A 23,803-nucleotide genomic window follows, 5' to 3' on the forward strand; every position below is an offset into this window, starting at 1 on the left:
CTATTCAAGTTTCTTACTGATTTCATAATGCATAAAAACACTGCTTATTCAGTAGTCTCTGTGGTAAACAGATGTTTTTTAAGCATAAATCGAATAAATTTTTACTGTGGATGATGGTGAAATATGCCACTGTAGGGCAGAAGGCTTCCTCTTCTTTCAAAGTACCTGGCGGAACAAGACAAGTTGACACCATTGTAACTAAAAGTTTGCTATAAAGTATTTCCTACTCAATTAAGGTGGTAATTGACTCTGGTCAAGCCTATCTGATAGGAGCAGACTGGGAGTGGCCTTGGATGACAACATGCCCAGTGCATTATGGGTGTTGTAGTTTTCCTACCTATTTGGCAAAAGGGTTTTCTCTAATCATGTAGCAGAAAATTGCCTTTCTACCACACAGGCATCCAATTTTTATTGAAAGCCCATTTTGCCAGCAGTGAAGTACCCAATTTAACAAACCTCATTTATTTCACAGGAGAGCTTGGCGTTGGCTTACGAGCACGTGAAGAAGATCCGGGCTGACATGGGCGGCACAAATATACTGGCTCCTCTCAACTGGATCCTACGGCAGCCCATGCAGAAAGGCCATCCTCGCCTGCTCTTCCTCCTGACCGACGGTGCCGTCAGTAACACGGGGAAGGTTATTGAGTTGCTCCGCAGCCATGCCAGGTTCACCAGGTCAATGTTTGCACATTTACTTTTATGCATTTGGCACTTTTATCTGAAGCAAGTTACATTGCATTTAAGGCATTTAAAGGGATAGTTCACCCAAAAATTAATATTCTGTCATCATTTACTCACCCTCAAGTTATTCCAAACCTATATGAATTTCTTTCTTCTGCTGAACACTAAAGAAGATATTTTGAAGAATATGTGTAAGCAAAAAATTGTTGGACCCCATTGACTTAAATATTATGGGAAAAAGTACTATGGAAGTCAATAGGGTCCATCAACTGTTTGGTTTCCAATATTCTTCAGAATATCTTCTTTTGTGTTCAGCAGAAGAAATAAATTTATACAGGTTTTGTATGAATCATTTTGGGTGTACTAGCTCTTGAAAATGTTGAATAGATCATATTAAATAGCATACTGTATCATTACTTGAAATATAGTGCATCCAGACATCATATGGTGTCTTTTTTGTGTTAACCAGCCCCTGGTCACAATATTTTTTTAATTTATATGGAAAAGAGCAACTCGGACAGTCTTCAGTTCAAAATATCCTATTTTATTTCCCTCAGATGAAAGCCATATGCTTTTGGAATGATTTGCTGATTAAATGACTGATGATTCAAATTTTTCATTTCTGGGCGAACTAATCCTTTAATATCAAAGGTTCAAGGATACAGAGCTGCAGAATTATTCAGGTAATAAGATCACAATCAGTTCAGCACAGACACTAGCGACAGTAAATTGATGTCTCTCTGTCTAATCCTTTTAGATCCGCACTAGCCATAACACTGCTGGTATTCACAGGCTTTGCTTCCATCTCCCACCTCCAGTCAATTTGTCACATGCCGAGATGTTCACCTGAGCGCTTCTTTTCTTCCTCGTCCTCCTAGAGCAGATGCAAAAATAGCTTTCTTTCAGAAGAATGGAAGAAACCGTTGGTTTTAACAGCCGTTCTTGCAGTACAATAGACACAAGCTGAGGTCAGACACAAAGACGATGGCTGGGAAATGACACTGCAGTGTGATTTACTGCCTTAAACAGCACTTGCCCTCCACAGATTGAGAATAATCACAACTGCACTCCATTTCTCTGCTGTGGAGACATGACTCGACTTTCTTTGCTTGTTAGGGAAAAATGTTTCTCAGACGCAGAGATCGCCAGTCCACACACTTTAGTAAATGAACAGATGTGTTCCCTGTTAGTGCACAGAGCAAACGGTGCATCTCGTATCTCACACGCAGTGAGCCACAGATGTTGTTGCTTATGCTGAAGGTTACTCATCTTCAGTTACTACTGTTTGCCTTCAGATACTGTGCATTAGATCTGGTGTGTTTTACAGACTGTGAGCTGGATACTTAGACAGCACTGTGGAAGAACACAGCATATCTTCATGCCTCAAATTAGTAACAACAATGACATTACGTTATGCACATTTCAGAACACAATGACATGTAATATTGAGTTTGCTTAGCTAGAAGCATTTGGTCAAATTGTAAGGTAATCCCAGAAATCATTGGGACAAGATCACTAAAAAAAAAAAAAAAAAATCCATGATGGATGAGTATTTATTTATATTTATGTATTTTATTTATGTATATTCATTATATAAATACAGAGATTGTATTTGTACAGAGATTGTATTTTTTACATTTTCAATCCCTCCCCAAACACCCCCGAACTACGGAAGAGGATTAGGGCCAAGCAATAATAAAAAAATAAAACCATCTCGAGATTAAAGTTGTTAAATTTCGAGGAAAAAATCGTTCAATTTTGAGAAAAATGTTGAGAATAAACTCGTTAAATTACGAGAAAAAAACTCGTTAAATTACGAGAAAAAAGTCGAGATAAAATGTTGAGAATAAAGTCATTAAATTACGAGAAAAAACTTGTTAAATTTCGAGAAAAAAGTCTAAATAAAATGTTGAGAATAAACTCGTTAAATTTCGAGAAAAAGGCCGAGATAAAATGTTGAGAATAAACTCGTTAAATTACGAGAAAAAAACTCGTTAAATTTCGAGAAAAAAGTCGAGATAAAATGTTGAGAATAAAGTTATTAAATTACGAGAAAAAAGTCGAGATAAAATGTTGAGAATAAACTCATTAAATTATGAGAAAAAAGTCATTAAATTACGAATTTGTTCTCATAATTTAATGACTTTTTTCTCGTAATTTAATGACTTTATTCTCAACATTTTATCTCGACTTTTTTTCTCGAAATTTAACAACTTTAATCTTGAGATGGTTTTATTTTTTTATTATTGCTTGGCCCTAATCCTCTTCCGTACTGAACAACCTGCCTTAGATGATAATTAAACAATAATAGTGCAAACGATATATAAATAATAATAATAATAATAGTGATAGTGATACAGCAAAAATAAAATAAATAATAAAATGCAATAGTTAAATGACAATGTTAATATATATTAAAAAAAAATAAAAAAATAAAATAAAAAAATTATGATAAATAGATAGATGGATACCACAATTAAAGGTGTAACAATAAGCAACATAAACCATGCATATTTACATATGTAAAAGTACCCAGCATCAAACACCACAAAACCACCATATAGAGAAGTGTGTGAAAAAGAAAAAGTTACAGTATCAATTTAAATCCCATCACTCCCCGGGAAGTACATTTATGGCTGAGAAATATAATAATGTGTTGCCAGATATAAGATAAATTATGAGAACCTATAATCGAATATTAATCTTTTCCAAGTGTAGGTATAACATCAAATCCTGAAGCCATTGTGATGGTTCAGGTGGGTTTGCAGATTTATAATGTAATAGAACCCGTCTGTGAGCCAATAAGGATGTAAAGGCAAGAATGTTTAGTTGTCTTTGAGTCAGACTTGATTCATCACCTGGGCCTGGTTTTTCAAAAGTAATCCACTAGGATTTTGGATAACGGATTGGATCAAATCTTGAAAATGTGTTTTTCAAAAGAAAAAACGGATTACATAATCGGATTAGATCAAGTAATCCAATCTTGGTTTTGATCCGGATCAAACCTTTAGTTTGGGTTTTTCAGAACTTTTTTGTAGGATTTGGATCACTTTGATCCAAAAAAACAGGATTATCCTGATCCCAACAGGGGGTAGGATTTCAAGGTGGATTCCAGGAGGAAAATGTAGTAAAACTTTAAAACTAGTAAAAAAATACAACATTTTTATCATGTAATATACATACACATTTTTATCTTGCTCTTGATTAGTTTAACTGTTAAAGTAATAAATTAAATGCAGACATTAGTCTACATATTTAGCCTTTCGGTAACCTACTCTAAAGTAAAAAGAAATTTTGGTGCCATAAAACAATCCCTAAACAGCTGTAAATATCCAACAAAAATATATTTAATTCAAAACCCATATTCTTTCTATCAACATGTCCCTTTAGGGCCTCCGTAGAGCACTGGAAATCCAGATTTGGTGATCCTGAAAAGTTCCTATCCGGATCAGATTGATCCAATCCGATGTTGCTTTAAAAAACTGGCTCCAAAAGTAAGATGGATTACGTGATCACGGATCGCAAAAAAAGGATTGAATAAATCCGGATCAATTTTATCCGGATTAAACCTTTTGAAAAACCGGGCCCTGGAGTACCAAAAAGAGCAAATTCAGCACGTGGCTTCAGTTGTACTTCACATACTTGAGAAAGTAGTCTGTAGTCTTTAGTTTGTAGTCTGTGTGTAAATATATATATATATATATATATATATATATATATATATATATATATATAATATGAATAGAAATATTACATTTTATGTTAAAGGTGCCCTAGAATTAAAAATTTAATTTATCTTGGCATAGTTAAATAACGTCTCGGTTACAAAGGTAACCCTCGTTCCCTGAAGGAGGGAACGGAGACGTACGTCGGATGACCGACGAATAGGAATCTCGCTAGAGAGGCCAATCTACTTCGAGTGTAACTAAACGAGCCAATGCACATTGGCATGCAATCATATGCATCAGCTGCTCGCCTCGCAGCGCGGGTATATAATGAGCAGCAGGTGCGTTGCATCTTCAGGTTTTCGCTGAGGAGCCGAACCCAGCAGGTGGCAGCATCAGCAGGACAGCGCCTGTGGCGACGGGACGTACGTCTCCGTTCCCTCCTTCAGGGAACGAGGGTTACCTTTGTAACCGAGACGTTCCCATTCAGTCGGTCACTTCGACGTACGTCGGATGACCGACGAATAGGAATCCCTACCAAAGCGCCACAGGAGGTGCCCTCTTCCAGTGCTCTGTTGTGAGCCACCTGAACCCCCTTGCCTAAGGACGGTGGGACCGGGCTCACACAGAGAGGGTCGATCACTGTTGTTCCCAAAACCCACTCAGTGAGACTATAGATACCACTGGGAGCGTAACCTTACGTCAGATAAGGAACGCTGCGGAAGCCATATCCTTCCCCGAAGGAGTTATATGGATAAGTACATATGGACTAACCTTGTAGGTTGTACAACATATGGAAGAACTGGGGTGACTCCAACTTGGTGGGTTCTCCCAGAGGGAAAGACACGGGCTTCGATTAGGAGCAACCGTGGAAAGCCGCATATGGGATCCCCGTAGGGTCACACATATGGAACCCAGCCTAAATCCGGTTCTCAAGGATTCAACGGAGTAAGGCCTGGCGACCGACGCTCCGCCACGTCGGCTGCCGAAGGGATGTCGGAGGACTCGACAGGGTCTGCCTTGTAGGGACTCTCTGGAGAAAAGAAGCGCATGTCGCGCAGCAAGCGGACACTAAGCCGGGGCCTCTCCGTGCCTCTGACCTGAGGCGAGAACACGGGAGGAGACCGGCTCCACACGAAGGCTATAGTACCTAGCGAACGTGTTAGGTGTCGCCCAGCCCGCAGCTCTACAAATGTCTGTCAGCGAGGCGCCACGAGCCAGCGCCCAGGAGGATGCTACACCTCTCGTGGAGTGAGCATGCAACCTGAGCGGGCAGGGCACGCCCTGAGCTTGATAAGCCAGGGCGATGGCATCCACTATCCAGTGGGCCATCCTCTGCTTGGAGACAGCCTTTCCCTTCTGCTGGCCTCCGTAACAGACAAAGAGCTGGTCTGAGGTCCTGAAGCTTCGAGTTCTGTCTATGTACCGTCGCAAAGCGCGGACTGGACAGAGCAAAGCCAGGGCTGGGTCTGCCTCCTCCGAGGGCAGCGCTTGCAGGCTCACCACCTGGTCCCTGAAGGGAGTGGTGGGAACCTTGGGCACGTAGCCAGGCCGGGGTCTCAGTACCACGTGGCTGTCGCCCGGCCCGAACTCCAGGCACGATTCGTCGACCGAAAATGACTGCAGGTCCCCTACCCTCTTGATGGAGGCCAATGCAACCAGCAGCAAAGTCTTCATAGACAGAATCTTTAAGTCTGCTGATTGCAAAGGCTCAAAGGGAGCAATCTGGAGTGCTCTTAGCACCAGAGCGAGGTCCCAAGAGGGTATGGAGGGAGGTCGAGGAGGATTTAACCGTCTCGCCCCCCTAAGGAACCTGATGACCAGGTCGTGCTGACCAACAGATTTGCCATCTATGTGGTCGTGGTAAGCGGAGATAGCAGCAGTCTGGACTTTGAGGGTGGAGGGGGACAGCCTACGCTCCAACCCTTGCTGCAAGAAGGAAAGCACGACTCCGATCGAGCATCTTCGGGGGTCTTCTCGGCGAGAAGAGCACCACTCGACGAACAGGTTCCACTTCGAGGCGTAAGCACGTCTTGTAGACGGTGCACGTGCCGAAGTGATGGTGTTAAGTACCTCAGGGGGTAAGTCACCTAGAACCTCCGCGTCCCGTCCAGGGGCCAGACATGGAGTTTCCAGAGGTCTGGACGCGGGTGCCAGAGAGTGCCCCGTCTCTGAGAAAGAAGGTCCTTCCTCAGAGGGATGGGCCAGGGAGGGGCTGTCGCGAGGAGAGAGAGTTCTGGGAACCAGGTCCGGTTGGGCCAGTAGGGCGCAACTAGCAAGACCTGCTCCTCGTCCTCCCTGACTTTGCACAGTGTCTGTGCAAGTAGGCTCACTGGGGGAAACGCATATTTGCGCAGGCCCCGGGGCCAGCTGTGTGCCAGTGCGTCTGTCCCGAGTGTTCCCTCGGTCAGAGAGTAAAACAACTGGCAGTGGGAGGTCTCTAGAGAGGCATACAGGTCTACCTGAGCCTCTCCGAACTCCTTCCAGATCAGCTGAACCACCTGGGGGTGGAGTCGCCACTCTCCTGGCAGCGCAGCTCGTGACAGCTCGTCGGCCACACGGTTGAGCACACCGGGAACATGAATGGCGCGAAGCGACCTCAGATGCTTCTGACTCCAGAGGAGGAGATGGCGGGCGAGTTGCGACATGCGACGGGAGCGTAGACCACCTTGATGGTTGATGTACGCAACGGTCGCAGTGTTGTCCGTACGGACCAGTACATGCTTGCCCCGTAGCAGGCCTTTGAGGCGGCCCAGAGCAAGACGTACTGCCAGCAACTCGAGGCAGTTGATGTGCCAATGCAGATGGGGTCCCGTCCAAACCCCTGACACTGCATGCCCGTTGTACGTGGCACCCCAGCCGGTGGCCGAAGCATCTGTGAATACCACAGCATGCCGGGACACTTGTTCTAGGGGCACTCCTGCCCGAAGAAACAAAGGGTCCGACCACGGGCTGAAGGCTTGGCGGAACTCCTGAGTGATTGGCACCCGGAACGTGCCGTGTAGCCACGCCCATCTCGGGACTCGGCCGTGAAGCCAGTGCTGAAGCGGTCTCATATGAAGCAGACCGAGCGGTGTTACAGCCGCTGCGGCCGCCATATGCCCCAGGAGCCTCTGAAAATATTTCAGTGGGACCGCTGTCCTGCCGTTGAAAGTATTCAGGCAGTTCAACACCGACCGAGCACGTTCCTCTGTGAGGCGTGCTATCTGTTCGACCGAATCCAACTCCATACCGAGAAAAGAGATCCTCTGCACTGGGGCGAGTTTGCTCTTTTCCCAGTTGACCTGAAGCCCCAACTGGCTGAGGTGACTGAGCACCAAGTCCCTGTGTTCGCACAACTGATCCCGAGACTGTGCTAGGATAAGCCAGTCGTCTAGATAGTTGAGGATGCGAACACCCTGTTCTCTCATGGGAACAAGGGCTCCCTCCACGACTTTCGTGAAGACGCGGGGAGACAGGGCGAGCCCGAAGGGTAGGACCCTGTACTGGTATGCTCGACCTTCGAACGCGAACCTCAGGAATGGCCTGTGTCGCGGAAGAATCGAAACATGAAAGTACGCGTCCTTCAGGTCGATCGCTGCAAACCAATCTCGGGGACGGATGCATTCGAAAATGCGTTTCTGCGTGAGCATTTTGAACGGTAGCTTGTGGAGGCTCCGATTCAAAAGACGCAGGTCCAAGATCGGTCGTAACCCGCCGCTTTTCTTGGGTACAATGAAGTAGGGACTGTAGAACCCTGACCTCATATCGGCTGGAGGGACCGGCTCGATCGCATCCTTCGCCAGTAGGACTGCGATCTCCGCACGCAGGACAGGGGCATCGGCAGCTTTCACTGTAGTGAAGAGGATGCCCCTGAACTTGGGGGGGCGCCGGGCGAACTGCATCGCATAGCCGAGCCTGATGGTCCGAAGGAGCCAGCGAGACGGACTGGGGAGCGCTAGCCAGGCTCCCAGAGACCGAGCAAGCGGCACCAAGGGGACCACCGGCGTACCCGCCGCGGGGCAGCGAGGTGGAACGCAGGGACGCGGCCCGGGGGGCTCTCTGTATGAGGCGGCCCGAAGCGGGGTCACAGTGTGCTGTGCAACACTTACCTGCTTCCACAGGTGGACAGAGGGAGCAGTCGAGGTTTTGTCTGCCTGCTGCTCGCTGCTGTCCGCTGGCGACAGAAGAGGTGGATGAGAGTGGTGAGGTTCTTGCCCTCCCACTGCCCTCCGAGCCCTCTTCGGACCCGGAGATAGAGGAAACTGCTCTTTTATTGAAAATTTGGGTACCGCTGGTCGTTGGGCCAGCGGCGGAACAAAAAGGGGAAACAAAAGATTCTCCACCCGGCCCTCCTCCGGGGGAAGGAGCGGTGCGGTCACCACCTCCTGAAGAGCAGTCCCATCCATCTCCGGGTCGCCCGTCCTAGGGCCGCTTGGACTTGGCCTTGCCACCCTTCTTTTTAGGGGGTGGCGGGACGGGCTGGGCACCCCGCCCGCGACCGGCTCCACGACGCCGCTTGGATGGAGGCTGCTGCTGCGGCGTGGGAGCGGGGGCGGCCGCAGGGGGGCGCCCTCGGCGACGGGCAGACTGAGGTGCCGCCGGCGGTGGGGGTGCAGCAGCTGACCGCCTCGGCAGGATGTGACTAATGGCCTCAGACTGCTTTTGTACAGCCGAGAACTGTTGGGCAAAGTTCTCGACCGCGTCGCCGAAGAGGCCGGTCTGGGACACGGGGGAATTAAGAAACCTGACCTTGTCGGTATCCCTCATGTCCGCGAGACACAGCCAGAGATGGCGTTCCTGGACCACCATGGTGGACATCGCACGACCCACTGACCGCGCCGTAACCTTCGTCGCACGAAGCGCGAGGTCCGTCGCGGTACGAAGTTCTTGTAGAACTTGCGGATCATGACCACCCTCGTGTAGGTCCTTCAGTGCCTTGGCCTGATGGACCTGCAACAACGCCATAGCGTGTAAGGCAGAAGCGGCTTCCCCACAGGCCTGATAAGCCTTGCCGGTAAGATCCGACGAGTGCTTACAGGCCCGGGAAGGGAGAGACGGCTCCCCCCGCCAGGTGGAGTTAGGGCACAGTTGCATAGCAACGGCCCGTTCCACAGGGGGTATGCGCGCATAACCCTTCGCCGCTCCGCCATCAAGGGTGGTGAGGGAGGAGGACCCACCGACACGGTTTCGGGCAGTAAAAGGTGCCGTCCATGTGCCAGTGAGTTCTTCATGCACCTCCGGGAAGAAAGGCACTGGGGTGGGGGACTGAGAACCAGCCCTTGCCACCCCGAGAAACCAATCGTCCAACCGCGAGGGCTCGGGACACGGTGGAGGATTCCACACGAGCCCGACCCTGTTGGCGGCCCGGGAAAGCATAGCCATCATTTCCGGGTCTGAATCGGGCACAGATGTCACTCCCGAAGGAGGCAGCTGCGCCGAATCGTCATCCCCGAAAGTATCAGGCTCACCCTCCGATGCAGCGATCGACATCTGGTCGTCATGGGGAGCTCCGAAGGATACGGATGGTACACACCTCTGGGGTGGTCCACCGCGTTCCCCCGGCAGCTCTACTGGCTGCGGAGTGCACGAGGGATGAGGGTTCCTAGGGGGTTGGTTCCCCGAAGGAAGCGCGCTCACCATGATCCTCAAGTCACCAGTCCCAGCGCCCGAAGCAACCCTCTGAGGAGGATTGGAACGAGGCGCCGGGACCGGGACTCCACCCCTTTGCAGGAAGTGGAGTCTCGACCGCAACTCCGCAACGGTCATCATCCCACAATGGGTGCATGACTCGTCCACAAACGCCGCCTCAGCGTGCCTTAAGCCCAAGCACGTGATACAGCGCTGGTGACCATCCCGAGGCGCCAGGTAACGACCGCATCCAGAAACACACAAGTAGAACGACATCTTTAAAAAGACGCGAACTACTCGTGTAAGCTCTTTCAGGAACTGCTCTTTCAAGTGCCGAAGCACGCAGGGGAAAGCCGCTGCAGCACAGACAGGGAAATGTGCAGCCTGTCGTGTGCACTCTCTTTGGAGATGCCGCTCTTACCAGCCGTGAAAACAGCTTTTCAGCGCTCTTTAAAGCGCACCGTACCAGCCGTAAGAACGGCTTTCACAGCTGACACACAGCTTTCTTTGCTCAGTGGGCAAAAAAAGAAAATAAACAAAAGGAGAGAATCGGCCCCGCTGCTGTGCTGTCCCACCTGCACCAGACGAGAGAGCAGTAGAGAGAGCTGGCTCGTTCCTTTCACACTCGCTCGTAGATACTACCATGTGTAGTTCGGCTCCGAAGCGAAAAGCTGAAGATGCAACGCACCTGCTGCTCATTATATACCCGCGCTGCGAGGCGAGCAGCTGATGCATATGATTGCATGCCAATGTGCATTGGCTCGTTTAGTTACACTCGAAGTAGATTGGCCTCTCTAGCGAGATTCCTATTCGTCGGTCATCCGACGTACGTCGAAGTGACCGACTGAATGGGAACAAGAGTTCAGTACATGGAAATGACATACATTGAGTTTCAAACTCCATTGTTTCCTCCTTCTTATATAAATCTCATTTGTTTAAAAGACCTCCGAAGAACAGGCGAATCTCAACATAACACCGACTGTTACGTAACAGTCGGGATCATTAATATGTACGCCCCCATTATTTGCATATGCCAGCCCATGTTCAAGGCATTACACAAGGGCAGCCAGTATTAACGTCTGGATGTGCACAGCTGAATCATCAGACTAGGTAAGCAAGCAAGAACAACAGCGAAAAATGGCAGATGGAGCAATAATAACTGACATGATCCATGATAACATGATATTTTTAGTGATATTTGTAAATTGTCTTTCTAAATGTTTCGTTAGCATGTTGCTAATGTACTGTTAAATGTGGTTAAAGTTACCATCGTTTATTACTGTATTCACAGAGACAAGAGCCGTCGCTATTTTCATTATTAAACACTTGCAGTCTGTATAATTCATAAACAACTTCATTCTTTATAAATCTCTCCAACAGTGTGTAATGTTAGCTTTAGCCACGGAGAACTATCAAACTCATTCAGAATCAAATGTCAACATCCAAATAAATACAATACTCACATAATCCGATGCATGCATGCAGCATGCATGACGAACACTTTGTAAAGATCCATTTTGAGGGTTATATTAGCTGTGTGAACTTTGTTTATGCAATGATAGAGTCGAGAGCTCGGGAGGGGGCGGAGAGCGCGAGCAATTAAAGGGGCCGCAGCCTGAATCGGCTCATTTCTAATTATGCCCCAAAATAGGCAGTTAAAAAAATGTATTAATAAAAATCTATGGGGTATTTTGAGCTGAAACTTCACAGACACATTCAGGGGACACCTTAGACTTATATTACATCTTGTGAAAAAAAAACATTCGATGGCACCTTTAACACTTAGCAATTAACAATTAACATTAGTTAACTGCATTAGATGGCATGAACTAATAATGAACTGCACTTCTACAGCATTTATTAATCTTTGTTAATGTTAATTTCAACATTTACTAATACAGTATTAAAATCAAGAGTTGTATTTGTTAACATTAGTTAATTCACTGTGAACTAACAACAAACTATGAACAAATAACATTAACAAATACAGTAACAAACATATTGCTCATGGTTTGTTCATGTTAGTTAATACATTAATGTTAACAACCTTATTGTAAAGTGTTACCAATTTTATGAGTATTGTACCCAACACTGGTATACAGTATTTTATTTTTAGTTATGCGTTTTATACTCATTTGAATATTGTGTTGTTAGCGTAGCAACATGCTATCATGACACTGTATTGGAATTAGTTCTCTTAATCGGTAGGTCTTAGCAGGTCTGTTTGCAGGTTTTAGTGGGGTTTTGGTCTAATTTTTAGTTGGTCTCCCAACTTAAACCATGTAAGACCATGTTTAGGCTTCTTTTTTATCAGCATAGTTGTAAGCCTCAGTGTCTATTTGTATGCTATATGCAGTTGCAGTTTCAATTTGAATGCTTCCTAAGAAGGCAGCTGCCTATGTTTTGAGAAAGAGATTTGCTGAAGAAGATTTGGTGCTTACTGTTCTAAAACACAATTTGAATAAGATGCGTCCTGGCTTTCTGACAGCATGCTTGCCAGTCCCAGAATTAATAAAGCAATAAAGTTCAGAGAAGTAAATGTATTTTGTCTGGCAGAGGTTCACCAAGTTGAGATGCAGTTTCCTCTTTATGTGATGCTCTTCTGATGTTTTCATAGACTTACCACACCTGTCCTGTCTCTGTGTGTGTGTTTTCATCATGGCAGGTGTTACACGTTCGGTATAGGCCAGGCTGTGTGCAGGAGGCTGATTTTAGGACTGTCCACCGTTTCCAGAGGCACAGCCGAGTTCTTGGCAGAAGGGGAACGACTGCAGCCCAAGGTCCTCATTTCCTCTGACATGTTTATCTTCCACAGCAACAGCCTGTTATTTTGAATGTCACCGCAAAGCAATTACAGCAGCCACGTAAATTGTGGAGTGTCCAAATGTATTAGTAATTAACAGTTTGTTTTGTTTAGTCAAACATAAATTAGGATAATAATCAAAGCTGACAGCACATTTAATCTTCTCTCCCTGATGTTTAAGACTAGCGGCTATATGTTTTCCTGTTTTATTTATATAGAGTAAGTTCATAGACTGTGCTCCCTTGTTTAAGTTCACTAGGTGGTATTTGACCTGGCCGTTATTTGTGTCAATGGCAGATGATTAAGGCGCTGAAGAAGTCCATGACATCAGTACTGACTGACATCTCCATTGAGTGGCTGTATCCAGAGACGAAGGAGATCCTGCTCTCTCCATTGGGCGCGACCTGTCTGTTCCCGGGTGACCGGCTGATTGGATACAGTGTGGTCTGTGATACCTCCCGATATCACTCCAACCCCAAATCAGTAAGTCATCCGTCCATCTGTCCATATGCCCGTAATTATTATACTATGTTTTTATATTATTATTTAGATATTATTTAAAAATATACTGTATTTTGATCAATAATAATAATAATAATATGCACAAAATATACACAATCCACACAAATTCTAAAATAACAGCAATAATATTATTTCTTCTTATTATTATTTAGATAGATAATATTATTTTTTTGAAACTATACTCTATTTTGATATATTATAATAACAAATATACACTAAAAACACAGCAACATCTGTTAATCTGTAATTATTATACTTTTTTTATACTAATAATAATAATTATTATTATTATTTTAAATATTTTAATAATATTGCTATTATTTTCAAATATTCTGAATTTTGATATAATATTGAATATACACAAATAATTATAACAGATAATTATTATTTTGATAATATTATTTTAAAATATACAAATTTTTTATATATTATTTATAATATGAAATATACACTAAAAACAAAGCAACATTTAATCTATAATTATACTATATTTTATACTACTATTAATAGTAATAATAATTAGTATTATTATTTCTTTTGTTTTTATTATATTGTTATTATTTTAAAATATACTGTATTTTGATATATCAAATATACACAAAACAGATTATTATTATTATTTAGATAAATACATTTATTTAGATAGATAATATTGTTATTACTTTAAAATATACTAAATTTTGGAATATTATAATATTATATATACACAATAAAAACCCAGTAACGATTAATCTGTAATTATTATACTAAATATTTATACTACTATTAATAATACTTAATAATAATTAAAATAATGAATATTTTCATTATTATTTTGATAATATTGTTATTTTAAAATATACTGTATTTTGATATAATATTGAATATACACAAAACATTATTATTATTTAATTGTAAATTTTAAAATAGTAATATTATCTAAGTGTTGATATATTATAATATCAAATATACAAAAAAAACAACAACAGTTTTGCTAATATAGATTTTTGTATAGAAGTATTTTATATATAATTATTATAGTTTTAGCATATGATGTTTGTTAGGGCAAATATAGAACCAAAAGCTCCCACCTTCTAAAACATCTTTTCTGTTTTGTAACAGGACAAACGGAGACGATACAGCATGATGCGTTCCAATGAGTCCGCCAGTTCCGTGTTCTATCACTCTCAAGAGGAGGATGCTGGGAAGTTTTATTGTGACGGTCAGGGGCCACACAGGGACAATCAAGTCGGCTCGCTGTTTGACAGTTGCCAGGAGACCATGTCTGAGAGCAGTCCTATTGCCACAGAGCAAGACATTACGGGTAAAGTACAGCATGGAATAAACGTTTCATACAAGTAGTCCTTACGACTTGAGGGTTACAGAAATATCATTTTTGGGTGAACTATTCTTTAAAATCTCCTGATGAAAGAGAACGAAGGAATAAAGATTTCTTCTGAAGTCAGCAAACTTCTATATAAGAGTGGAAATGAAAGAGAAAATGAGCTAAATGATTTTTTTTTTCACAGGAACTGACACAAGCACCTCTCCGAGAAGACGTGCTTATAGCACCAATCAGATTGTAGATTACAACCCAGTGAAGAAGGCCTACACCCCCAGTGACCCCAGCTCAGTGGTGGGGAAAAACCCTCTTAGACGAGCAAAAGTCCAGGAGCTCATTGGTCAGACTCATCCTGACTATGGAGCTCAGTGGAAAATGGACTACCAGGTAGGTAAATGCTTTTAACAAAAATACCACAGCAAAAACAACTGGACTAACGTATATAAATTTCAAATATTATTAAACACAAGTAAACAGTAATAAAATAAGAACAAATAAAAAAATAGCAATAGCACAAATAAATACAACTGAACAAAGTTCAGGTAGAGATATTGTAATCAAATGAAAAGTAACGCTGCAATAGTGTTCTTTATTCTTTTTATAAATAAAATGTAGCTTCATTTTTTATTAAAGTTACAAAAGTTATTCATTCGAGATCAGTGAGTGATTTTCTTTTGCGTTTGTTCTTTGATTAACGATAATGACAGACAGCAGCAGGTTTATTAGTCTGCTGTCACTTTAAGACCTTATGCGGGATCCAATATACTCTTACACATGCGTTTTCTTTCTCAACTGTTTATGTTCACTTAAGGCTGCGTTTATAAGGATATTTTGACATAATGTTGTGTGTGTTTATCTGCTTAAGCGCAAGAAGACGCGCTAAATGAGGGGCGACTCTCTGTGTGCACAAAGAAAACAATGCGATTGCCAAAATGAGTTCTCTTTCTTGTCTTCTTGTGCTTGAAAATGGTTTGAAATCAGTGTCCAATTCCAGAATTGGAATCAATTTTCGATTCCCAATCCTACCGGTTACAACAAACTGATTCACTAAAATCATTCTGACTTTCCAGTTCCACATTTTGGAGCGAGGATATGTAGGATGAACTGAGTCACTAGAATGAATCAGATTTCCAACCCTAGATTTGTGAGAGAGAGAACTGTTTAGGATGAACTGATTCACTAGAATGACTTTCCAACACTACATATGACAAAGAAAACCTTTTAGGATGAACTGATTCACTTAAATCATACTGACTTTTCAATATCATATAATCAGTGTTGGAGAAAGTTACATTTAAAAGTAATGCGTCACAATATTGCGTTACTCCCTAAAAAAAGTAACTAATTGTGTTACTTAGTTACTTTTTATGGAAAGTAATGCATTGTTACTTTTGCATTACCTGCACTGGGCTTGCTTGTTTGTTTTTTAATAACAAAAACAAAAAAGTTCTATTTTTGGCAAATGTAATGTTTATCTAAAGTCATTTTGTTACAAATATAAAAGTAATGCCTTACTTTACTAGTTACGTGAAAAGTAATCTGATTACATTACCCTGTAATGCGTTATCCCAACACTGCTTATAATACACATCCTGAGTATGCAATAAACATTATACTTGGAAATGATCAGAAAACATCTGTAATCTCCTTTGTGCATGTGTGTTTTGACACAAAACAGACGGCATCTATTTAGGAAGTAGTTGTTTTCTTCAGAAGAAATATCTGTAGGCAGCCAATGCCATGCCATCTGCTGTAGCCGAAGCATCTGCTATGATATAAGAAGAGCTCCATGGATTCATCTGTTCGTTCTGAAGGGTTATTTGAACTCATTTCTGAGCTCAGTGATGAGAATGTAATTCATAATTCAATCTTCTTACCGCCACATCCACACAAATACAATTTAGATGGGACGGCCAGTGGAAGATGAATTACAGTTCCCTGGACATTTAAGCAATGGAAGAATGTTTTCTAAAAAATGAGTTTCAGGTGGACACTTTTGTGATGTGTGCCCACACACTGAAATATAAATGCACCTTTGGAGTGCAGTGGGAGAAAAAAAGGTTGTCGCCCGTCACAAAAGAAGTGCCAGTGTTTGAACAGGGCTGAAATAATGAGGCCAAAAATATCCCTGACCTAGAGACAAATTAGTATGTAATCAAGACCACAACAGAGAGGTGTGCATCCTTTGTGACTCATGATGATGGCCGTACTCATTTCATGCATGACAATTGAGCTGGAAAACCCTTTCGATTCACAGCAGGCCTTTTTAGGAGACTTAAAGATGCTTGTAATCTTCTTGTACAGTACTACAGTTATTTAAATAAATAGTGTAAAAATATTTATTATTTAATAAGCAATTTTAATGTTAGCAATTACTCATTCCTCAACATGACAAAATAATGATACATCCTGTATTTACTGCTTTTATTTCATGACATTGTGTTTCGTATTCAGCGAGTTCAGTGATACTCCCGCATTGCCGACACCCTGCAAAGAGACATATTGAACGACCGGCCACTTACGTCTGTCGTCCGGGGTACAATTAGTTCTGACAACTGTGACAAAACCCTTGATGGCCATGATAAAATTTCCAGTGTCACACTCTCTGAATGGGGAGAAGATATCAATAGTCCTGGCAACACTTTGCACTGTAAGCAATTGGCCATGGAAATTTTATCAGAAAGGGAATAAGAAATATTATAGATTAGCTACAGCAATAACAAGAGTCCTTGAATTCCCCTTAATGGATGCAATAATGACTTTAATGGTCCTTATTAGCTCTTCAGCAGGCATCAATTTTTCAAGATCCAAATTGCCGTTAGACCCAGGTGAACAGAGAGCCACGGCTACAGGGGCTGGCATGGCTACGGCATCTCAAAGAATCATTGTGTTCATAAACTCCTTCTAGACAAGGTGGAATAAATTAGATGTCCTTTTGCTATGTGCTGCCTTCATGCTGGAAATTACCAGGGGAAACTGCATGCTCAACGTGAGCATAGGGACACAGTTGGACTTGTTAGCATTAGCGCCACTGCTTTGGCATTGTGATATTTTCCATAAGCTCAAGAAACATACAACTGTTCTGATTAACCCTGGACCTGAATGCAGTACATAGCTGTCATAATGCTAAGTAATATTTATTTGTATATTTATTGTTATTAATTTAATATTTATTTTTAAATATTTAAAAAAAAAAAATTTTTTTTAAAGTTGTTTATTTTTTCAAGTTAAAATATAATTATTTAATATTTAAATATTATTATTAATAATGTTTTCATATAGTTAAATAATATTTATTTATTTGTTATTATTATTAAATTATTATTTTAATATTTTTCAACAATCTTTATTTAAATATGGTAACATTTAAATATTTAAATTATTTAAATATTACCATATTTAAATAAAGATTGTTTATATACATTTTAAAATGATTTAAATCATTATTTGTAATTTTAAATATTATTTAATATGCCTATTTTATTATTTAATTATTATTTAATATACCTATATTCATAATTAGGTTTTGATGACTGGTAAATGTTAGATTTTATAAATGTATATTCTGTTTGTGTATATCTGCACATTTACAAAGTAACATTAAAGGTGCCCTAGAACCAGTTTTTAAAAGATGTAATATAAGTCTCTGGTGTTCCCTGAATGTGTCTGTGAAGTTTCAGCTCAAAATACCCCAAAGATTTTTTTTAATAAATTTTTTTAACTGCCTATTTTGGGGCATCATTAACTATGCACCGATTCAGGCTGCGGCCCCTTTAAATCGAGCTTTCGACTATAATACAGTACATTTACAAAGTTCACGCAGCTAATATAACCCTCAAAATGGATCTTTACAAGATGTTCGTCATGCATGCTGCACGCATGCTTCGGATCATGTGAGTATAGTATTTATTTAGATGTTTACATTTGATTCTGAATGAGTTTGATAGTGCTTCGTGGCTAAAGCTAACATTACACACTGTTGGAGAGATTTATAAAGAATGAAGTTGTGTTTATGAATTATACAGACTGCAAGTGAAAATAGCGACACTCTCTTGTCTCCGTGAATACAGTAAGAAACGATGGTAACTTTAACCACATTTAACAGTTCATTAGCAACATGATAATGAAACATTTATAAAGACAATTTACAAATATCACTAAAAATATCATGTAATCATGGATCATGTCAGTTATTATTGCTCCATCTGCCATTTTTCGCTATTGTCCTTGCTTGCTTACCTAGTCTGATGATTCAGCTGTGCACATCCAGACGTTCTGCCCTTGTGTAATGCCTTGATCATGGGCTGGCATATGCAAATAATGGGGGCGTACATATTAATGATCTCGACTGTTACGTAACAGTCGGTTATGTTGAGATTCGCCTGTTCTTCGGAGGTCTTTTAAACAAATGAGATTTACACAAGAAGGAGGAAACAATGGTGTTTGAGACTCACTGTATGTCATTTCCATGTACTGAACTCTTGTTATTCAACTATGCCAAGGTAAATTCAATTTTTGATTCTAGGGCACCTTTAATAAAGATTGTTGTACTTTTCCCAAAAAATTTATGGTAACACTTTACTTAAAGCCTTTATATATAATGTATTACAAAAGTATTTTTAATGCATTAATTATGCCTTGTAATGCACCTTAAAATTGTATGGTCTCCTCCTGAAAAATTGTGACCAAAGTTATAATACAGTTTAATACTTATCTATTCATTGAACTCAACTTTAGGAAGTATAATGCATTAAAACACGACGAATAACCAATTTCAGATGCAACATGGAATCTGCTAATATTAAAATACATTTTAACTTTAGTTACAATTATTTATGAAAAAATATAATGCATTATACATAAAGGCTTTAAGTAAAGTGTTACCAAATTAACATTCGTGCACAAATGCACACAGCTCTGCTAGCATTACATGCACTCTTAAAGGGAAAACACTCTTCAAGAGACATATGAGTGCTCTTAAAGGGTTAAATGTTCAGTTAAGCAGTTATAATAGTTTTGGATATTTTAGTTCCATTAAAGTACAGGGGCCTTGGCAAGATGAGCACCGAGTGAACAAAAGGACTAATGAACTGTTGCTCATTTCTCCAAAAGCCACAGTTGGCCAGCCTGTGTGCCACGTCCTCAAGAGGACGTCCCATACCTGCTCACAAACCTCCAGTGCAGCAACAAGAGGGTCTCCAGGGGGAGTCGAAGGCAGATCAGACCCACCATGGCCCCTCTGCACAGGGCCCCGTGGTGGAAGATGGCTCCAGGTCTTCAACAGACAGCCCTTCTCTAGGCAGCACCGGCGATGCGGGTTAGTCCTTCACTACAGTCCTCAAGTGCAAGAACAAAGACGTCAATTTCTGATGCATATTAATCTTAGCGCTGCTTGGGCTCAGAGTTAAGCTGGCTTTTAACACTGTAATTTAAATACCCATAATCAGCTGCACAGTGTGTGGGTGTAGAGACACTTAACATATACAGTGAGCGCTGACTGACTGAGAAACTACTCATGAATCAGCTAATCAGTTGTAGTTGTAAAAGCCGTTCTCTCTCTATTTTGTTCTGAAAAAAAAAAACACATTGCTGTAGTGTAATTTTAGTAATAGAGTCATTTTTCATATTTTGAACTGCTTTAACAATTTTTCATCAGCTAGATATCGCTCCTTGTGAATCTTTGTGAAGAGTAAAAACTCACCCACAAGCCGGTGGAGATAATATCAGTCTGTCTGTTGAAGGTCATATACTGTGGATGACTGTAAACACTTAAACTCCAAGGATTCAGACCTGGTACATGCATGGAATAAGATCTCTATAAAATGATTTTTAGAAGTTTTAACAGGAAAGATACTGGAAAAGTTATAGAAATTCAGTGGTCAAAAAGTGTGGGAACCCTGGGGTTAATGATAATTTGATGCATATTCTTTTTCATTTTTAAGACAGCTGTCAAGTTAGAAGTAATTTCAAAACTACTTTTTAAAAACACTTCAAGCTTTTGTGCCCCATCCAGCTGTTTTTTAAAGCATGAACATATGCTAAAATGGTGTCTGAAGTACCTTAATTATGTTTCCTGGCCTAGTCAACTTGCTGTTTATGCTCTCACTTTTACTGTTCATTTCACTCAAACCATCCTTGTTCACATTACTTAAACTCAATACATGAACTTACTTTTAGTTGTTTCTACTAAAAATGAGTATTGTCAGCTTTACTTAAGTGAAACACACAAATTAATGTTGACATAACTAACTGGACAGTGTATCCGTAGTTCCCAGCATGCTTTGCAAGGGACTGCATTAAAGGTGCAGTAAGAGATTTCTGAGAAACAGTGTTGAAAGTGGATCGGACCGAGCGCAACAACACACTTGTAGCCAATCAGAAGTAAGGGGGTGTTTCCACTCATGATGGGGGAGGTGTTTGTGAATTTGGGGGTGGAGCTATCAAGATAGGGGTGTGATCCTCTTGGGTGGGGGTGTGTTTGTTTTGGTGATTTCAAATATCAACAGCGTTTCTCAGAAATCGCTTACTGCGCTTTTAAGAGAGTAAATTTAGGGATTAAACTGTTATTTTATGTGTTTTTCGGTAAAGGGAAAGATGTTGTTAGTTTATGTTAGTGTTTAATGTTATGTTGGATATTTAGAGGAGTTTCTGTAATGTTTTTGAATTTTGTGGTTACATTATGCAGAAGAGTAGTGCCTGTGTTTAGGCTGTGAGCATTCATAGACGCATGTTTATAGGATGGAATTCCTGCTCTCAATTAAATTGAGTTTGTTCATGAGTTTTTTTGTTTTTTTTTGAGTGCATTTTATAGAATACATAGTTAAATAAGGTAAATTAAGTCAATAAATGTGTTCACCTTAGAACATTTTATAATTTTAACATGAGATTAAGTAAACTGCACATATAAATATTATGCAACAGTGACAAAATCAAATGATTTGTATTTACTCAAAGAAATTTTGTCAGCTTTACTTGAATTTCTTTTGTTCATACAACCAAATTGTTATTTGTACAAATTACTCAATATAGTTGGGTGGAACCACTTGACGCTGCTTTTTTAAGTAAATCCAACAATTCATTTTTTTTGAGTGTGCCTGGTACACATTGTACAATTTTGGGCTGTCCCAGACAAAAAAATGACCAATTCTGGCGATTTCTCTGGTTGTGGCTTCAAAGGTGGCCATTCTCACGAACTTGGTGACCAAAGATAGCCTTCGATAATTTTCTGACATTGAACATCTCGCAGTGTGTTTGCTGCTATGACCTACGTCTACTGACTAGCCAATAAAAATTGTAACATGAAATGTCGTATTGATCAACGCAACATTGCGCTAAAACTTTAAACTACTTACCTCAAGCTCCAAAATTGGCATGCCAAGTTGCCCTCTTTACCTTAGACATGTCCGCATCCATATTCTCCTCTTTCGCTTCTTTTTTTTGCACATAAAAACCATAGTGCGATTCATCTTGCTCTATTTGTTCACCTCTAGCACACACTGATGACGTTTTATTCTCCCATATTAACTTGCGTCATAGCCTACGATTCAATAGGTGTCATCATCGTACATGTCGTACCCAAGTTTATTAGATCGATGTTATACAGTGTGATTTATAATGATCTTATAGGATTGCCAAAAATGCACAGTCTGTAGCAGGCATTAGGCCCAATCCTGTTCCTGGAGATCTTCCTTCCTTGAAAGTTCAGCTCTAACCCTGATCAAACACAACTTAACTCAAGAGCACTTGATAATTACAGACAGTTGTGTTGGATCTGAACTCTGAAGGTGGGTAGATCTCCAGGAAAAGGATTGGGTACCCATGGTTTTAGACAAATTACCAACTAGTTGATTATTCTTTGAGTTATTCTTCCAAAACACCCACTAGCCAGACCTAGAGCAACAAGCGCAACAAGCAATGGTTTATTTCAGCAGTTTTAACTTAAGCTCATTTAAGTCATTTAAGCTGTTATGAGCTCAACCAACTGTTTTGTGTTTTTCATCAGGGAATGCATCTGTTAATTCTCTGAATCGTATGTTTAATGTCGAACAGATGGATACACACATCAGCTTTGTGAAGTCGAAACGCCCCAAGATCCTCACGCACCAGAATTCAAGGCCAGTCACGGAAAGGGAGATTGCAAAGCGGTTGTGTCAGGACTGCTGTGTGGGAAACCCATGAAATGGGAGTTGATCTTTGACATTCAACCTTTCCTAAAAGGTCGAGAACGGGAGGAAAAAGTTCACGAGGACCTGTGGAACGAAACCTTCCATCACCTGGCAGGACGCTCCATTATTAAAGACTTTGAACATATGGCAGACAAAGAGTGTGAGATTGAGCATGGTGAGGAACTGGTTTGTCATTTAGCTGATGACCTTTTGTAGTTTGTGGGATTTGAATGTCTAATGTTCAAAAATTGACTGACTAAATCCCTCAGCTATGCTGTTTCTTGTAGGTTCTGGGAGAAGATACCAGCTTTATGCCATCCACACGAGCAAAGCCTGCAACATCTTGAGCAAATACACAGCGTTTGTACCTATCGATCTGGACAGCAATGAATATTTACCCACCTGCATTGAGTACAGCCACGCTGGTAAGTCATCCTTCTTGGTAAGCTTACAAGGCCGGACTGTTGCAATCATTACATCAAAGATACTGTTCTCAAGAAGATGAAAACAAGGGAGAGAGCAGGGAAACAGATGAAGCAGTCGCTCCTGGCTTAAGCACACAATTAGATTATGGTAATGACTCTTTGTATATTTGTTTATCTCCAGGGGAGGATCATAAACGAAGTTCACACTGCAGTTCTCGTTCCGGCAGCAGGAAGACCCGTGGCTACTCTGTAGGTCTGGGTCGGTCACAGTCAGGAGGTTTGTCTGGGCAAGATGATGCAGCATTATCTTACAGTAAGACTGAAGACAAAATACTGACTATTGGGCACATTTACATATGAGGAATTTTGGGAAGGAACTTTGATAGGTTATAAAAGACATATTATCTTTATATTCCATGGTTTGATCGTCTGGGATCAAACCATGGAATAGTAAATATGGGAAAAATTTATGAAATTTGGCATACTTATTGAGGAGAGTCTTAACTTTTATTATACCCAATTTGGGGGCTCTATTTTCATTAGTAAGCAATTTAATAAATATTTATTTTTTAATTATTATTCATTAAACTTATTAATAAATGTTCATTTAT

The 23,803-nt window shown here is 41.2% G+C and overlaps 1 protein-coding gene across 4 annotated transcripts in view; it reads left to right on the plus strand.

Annotated features, from left to right (window-relative positions):
• The window catches only part of vwa5b1 (von Willebrand factor A domain containing 5B1), a 58,116-nt gene that overhangs the window by 26,957 nt on the left and 7,356 nt on the right, over positions 1 to 23,803 (plus strand). For 3 of the 4 annotated variants that reach the window (XM_048177939.1, XM_048177940.1, XM_048177941.1), the window contains 9 exons: positions 473 to 675; positions 12,622 to 12,736; positions 13,057 to 13,242; positions 14,383 to 14,584; positions 14,790 to 14,989; positions 19,715 to 19,919; positions 22,652 to 22,942; positions 23,055 to 23,192; positions 23,374 to 23,505. In XM_048177939.1, coding sequence (XP_048033896.1) covers positions 473 to 675; positions 12,622 to 12,736; positions 13,057 to 13,242; positions 14,383 to 14,584; positions 14,790 to 14,989; positions 19,715 to 19,919; positions 22,652 to 22,942; positions 23,055 to 23,192; positions 23,374 to 23,505 — 1,672 coding nt within the window. The remainder of the gene's footprint in view (positions 1 to 472; positions 676 to 12,621; positions 12,737 to 13,056; positions 13,243 to 14,382; positions 14,585 to 14,789; positions 14,990 to 19,714; positions 19,920 to 22,651; positions 22,943 to 23,054; positions 23,193 to 23,373; positions 23,506 to 23,803) is intronic. The other variant, XM_048177942.1, reaches the window with a different exon arrangement.

This window comes from Megalobrama amblycephala, linkage group LG24 (assembly GCF_018812025.1).
Source record: "Megalobrama amblycephala isolate DHTTF-2021 linkage group LG24, ASM1881202v1, whole genome shotgun sequence".
In the NCBI taxonomy this organism is placed as follows: Eukaryota; Metazoa; Chordata; class Actinopteri; order Cypriniformes; family Xenocyprididae; genus Megalobrama; species Megalobrama amblycephala.